The sequence below is a fragment of the Megalops cyprinoides genome, chromosome 13, assembly GCF_013368585.1.
Source record: "Megalops cyprinoides isolate fMegCyp1 chromosome 13, fMegCyp1.pri, whole genome shotgun sequence".
Classification (NCBI taxonomy): Eukaryota; Metazoa; Chordata; class Actinopteri; order Elopiformes; family Megalopidae; genus Megalops; species Megalops cyprinoides.
This window is the reverse complement of record NC_050595.1, coordinates 1481416-1485000: the sequence shown is the minus strand read 5'-3', so window position 1 is coordinate 1485000 and position 3585 is coordinate 1481416. Positions and strand designations below refer to the sequence as shown.

The 3585-nt window shown below is 56.9% G+C and overlaps 1 protein-coding gene across 1 annotated transcript in view; it reads left to right on the top strand.

Moving 5' to 3' along the window:
- cfdp1 (craniofacial development protein 1) overlaps positions 1-3194 on the top strand; it is a 29698-nt gene extending 26504 nt beyond the window's left edge. The window contains exon 7 of the mRNA XM_036544266.1: positions 3047-3194. Coding sequence (XP_036400159.1) covers positions 3047-3137 — 91 coding nt within the window. The 3' untranslated portion in view covers positions 3138-3194. The remainder of the gene's footprint in view (positions 1-3046) is intronic.
- Positions 3195-3585: the final 391 nt, after the last annotated feature.

The following is a 3585-nucleotide window of genomic DNA, read 5'->3' as shown; positions in this document are numbered from 1 at the left end:
ACCTGGCCTCACAGTGCTTGCTGGTGTGCGTCACAGTGGAATGATTGATTTCCCTGTAGGGGAAGCAGAAGATGAAAGCTAACAGTAATATGAGAGATGAGCAGAGAGGGTCAGGGTGGTGAATGTCCAGGCCGCGGGTTCTGCTCCTCTGAGCAGCTCCTGCCTCGGGTCCAAATAAAGACCTTCAGCAGAGTAATGAGGCCGACAGGGACTCGTAACCAGGTCTGTCACGGGCCTGCAGGTCCACAGTTACCCAGAATGCCTCTGCAGCGTCTCACTTTGATTGGGTGTCTGTGTGGTGAGCGAGGTGTCTCTCATTACCCAGCATGCTCTGGTATTGCGTGAGGTCTCTGTCGTTACCCAGAAGGCCCCTGTGTTGAGCTGTGAGGTCCTGGAGGGGGGCGGCATTGATCCCCTGAGGAGTCTGGGTATGACATCATCTTCTTACTCTGACTGCAGCCCTGGTGTCCCACAGTCGTATGTTTAACCCTTTCGACACCCGCGTTGCGGTGTGGAGAGTAAGCCCTGCTGTCTCAGCAGTAGGAGAGAGAGCTGGAGGATGGCTCCTGTCCCTGTCCCTGTCCCCCCCCCCCCTCCTCGCCCCCCCCGCGGCCTCTGAGCGGAGCGGCAGCAGGCTGGGGGTGCGGGAGAGGCAGAGAGGAGAACAGCAGTCATAAATACATGCTGTGGCTCCCTGCATCCCCCCCTCTGCCGCAGGGGTGTGGAGGAGGCAGGACGCAGGGCGAGCCGGGTCTGCTGGGGGTGTACAGCCGCTGCGGGGGTCAGGAGCTCCAGACTGCCGTGGTCAGACACCACGCCCTACAGGGTGTCCTTCCTATAGGGCTGAGGGAACAGCCACCCTCCCTCTGCAGATAGGGCTGAGGGAACAGCCACCCTCCCTCTGCGGATAGGGCTGAGGGAACAGCCACCCTCCCTCTGCGGATAGGGCTGAGGGAACAGCCACCCTCCCTCTGCAGATAGGATCACTGGAACAGCCACCCTCCCTCTGCAGATAGGATCACTGGAACAGCCACCCTCCCTCTGCAGATAGGATCACTGGAACAGCCACCCTCCCTCTGCAGATAGGGCTGAGGGAACAGCCACCCTCCCTCTGCAGATAGGGCTGAGGGAACAGCCACCCTCCCTCTGCAGATAGGATCACTGGAACAGCCACCCTCCCTCTGCAGATAGGGCTGAGGGAACAGCCACCCTCCCTCTGTGGATAGGGCTGAGGGAACAGCCACCCTCCCTCTGCAGATAGGATCACTGGAACAGCCACCCTCCCTCTGCAGATAGGGCTGAGGGAACAGCCACCCTCCCTCTGTGGATAGGGCTGAGGGAACAGCCACCCTCCCTCTGTGGATAGGGCTGAGGGAACAGCCACCCTCCCTCTGTGGATAGGGCTGAGGGAACAGCCACCCTCCCTCTGCCACGCCAGCTTCGTTAACATGACTCCAGCGGCCTTTGGGGGGGGGGGGGGATGATGGACAGGAAGTCTAATTCCCTGCCCCTCCCCAGGCTAAACTGGAAGAGTCAGGACTGAGGGCCTTCGGTGCGGTGAAGATGTGGCATGCACTGAGAGAGAGCGAGTTTGGCTGGTGTTGTGTATTTATTGATTTTCTGTTATTTTATGCTTCATATTTATAGTTTATAATTGCCATCCGTTCTTTTATTAAAGGTTTTTTTAGTTATGTACATGCTGTTAGCAAGACTTTCAGCTATTGTCCGGTCACATAATTAACCTGAGATTAAATGGGTGGAGCGGGAGAGAGGGAGGGAGAGGGAGGGGAAAGGAGGGAGTGAGGGGGGGGGTGGATTCATATTCAGAAGTGATTTGCAGAGTGTGGAGTTGTGAGGAAACAGGAGCTTCCTCATCAGCCCCCCACCCCCCACCACCCTGTCCTGCACCCCAAAGGCTTGTGCCCCTCTGTCCCTCTGTCCCTCTGTCCCTCTGTCCCTCTGTCTCTCTGTCCCTCTGTCTCTCTGTCTCTCTGTCTCTGTCCCTCTGTCCCTCTGTCTCTCTGTCCCTCTGTCCCTCTGTCTCTCTGTCTCTCTGTCCCTCTGTCCCTCTGTCTCTCTGTCCCTCTGTCCCTCTGTCTCTCTGTCTCTCTGTCCCTCTGTCCCTCTGTCTCTCTGTCCCTCTGTCTCTGTCCCTCTGTCCCTCTGTCTCTCTGTCTCTGTCCCTCTGTCCTTCTGTCTGTGTGTCTCTCTGTCCCTCTGTCTCTGTCCCTCTGTCCCTCTGTCTCTCTGTCCCTCTGTCTCTCTGTCCCTCTGTCCCTCTGTCTGTGTGTCTGTCAGTCAGAGCACTGGAAGGCAGCAGAGGGCAGCAGCACTGCCCATGTGGGGAAGCATGGCCTGTCTCATGGCCCGTCTCACGGCCTGAGGCTGTCTGTCTCTCCATGTGCTTGTGCAGGGTCTCTGACTGCTCTCTGACTCCTCTGTCTCTGACTGGGTTTCATTCAGAGCTGCTGTCACCCAGAGTTTCCCTCTCAATCTGACGTGTTGCATGCACCGCTGTGTAACAGACACCTCCCCAGTGCTGGGGTGCCTCTTCTCACAGTGGAGCTGCTGTTCTGGGAAAGGGCTGCCAGACTCTGACAGACGTACAGAGCCGTCATCTGCCGTTAGTGACTCTGCGATTTCGACCCTGTCAGTGTTTGGCTGTGAAGAGCAGCGTCATTTAATTGGGTCATACGCGGTGATTGGCAGCAGAGGGTGGCAGCATCCACGATGGGGTTCCTGAAGCTTCACCCTTCTGCCATCTGCCAGCTGTGCTCTGCATCACCAGCCTTCAGCAGTGAAGAGGGCGGGGCTTGTGGCACATACCTGTGATCCTGATTGGTGCTGATGTTTGGCCAGACTGGGAGGCCACGCCCAGGACTCCGCAGGGATGGTGTGAGGAGGGAGTGGCATTGGCAGTGCTGTCAGTCATGATGAAACTGTCACCTTGGAGAGGAGGCAGACCCACTCAGACAGGAAGCAGTTGCGTAACTGTGAGCCCATTGGCTGATAGCGTTAATGTGTGTGTGTCTGTTCTCCCCCACAGATACATCGAGAGGAAGAACTTCCTGGAGAGGGTGGATCACAGGCAGTTTGAGCTGGAGAAGAACTTGAGATTGAGCAACATGAAGCGGTGACACACACACACACACACACACACACACACACACATGCGCGCGCACACACACACACACACTCTCACACAGATACACACACAAATCACACTCACACATACACCCACAATCACACTCACACACACACACTCACACTCACACACACACACACACACACACACACACACACACACACACACACACTCTCACACACACTCTCTCACACACACACACACACACACACACACACACACACACACACCCTGTTTCTGGTCTCTGTGTGTTCTTCTGGTCTGAGCTTGGCTGGCTGCTGTGTGCTGCAGCTTGGCTTGGCTGTCAGCCTTGTCAGGGACAGGTGTGGTGTTACCTGGAAGTCCTGCCCCCTTCCTTCCCAACCCCTCTCACCTGCAGCAGGCATTGAACAGATAATGTGCCGGTGTCACCTGCCTGCCGCTGCTCCAGGCCCTGTGTA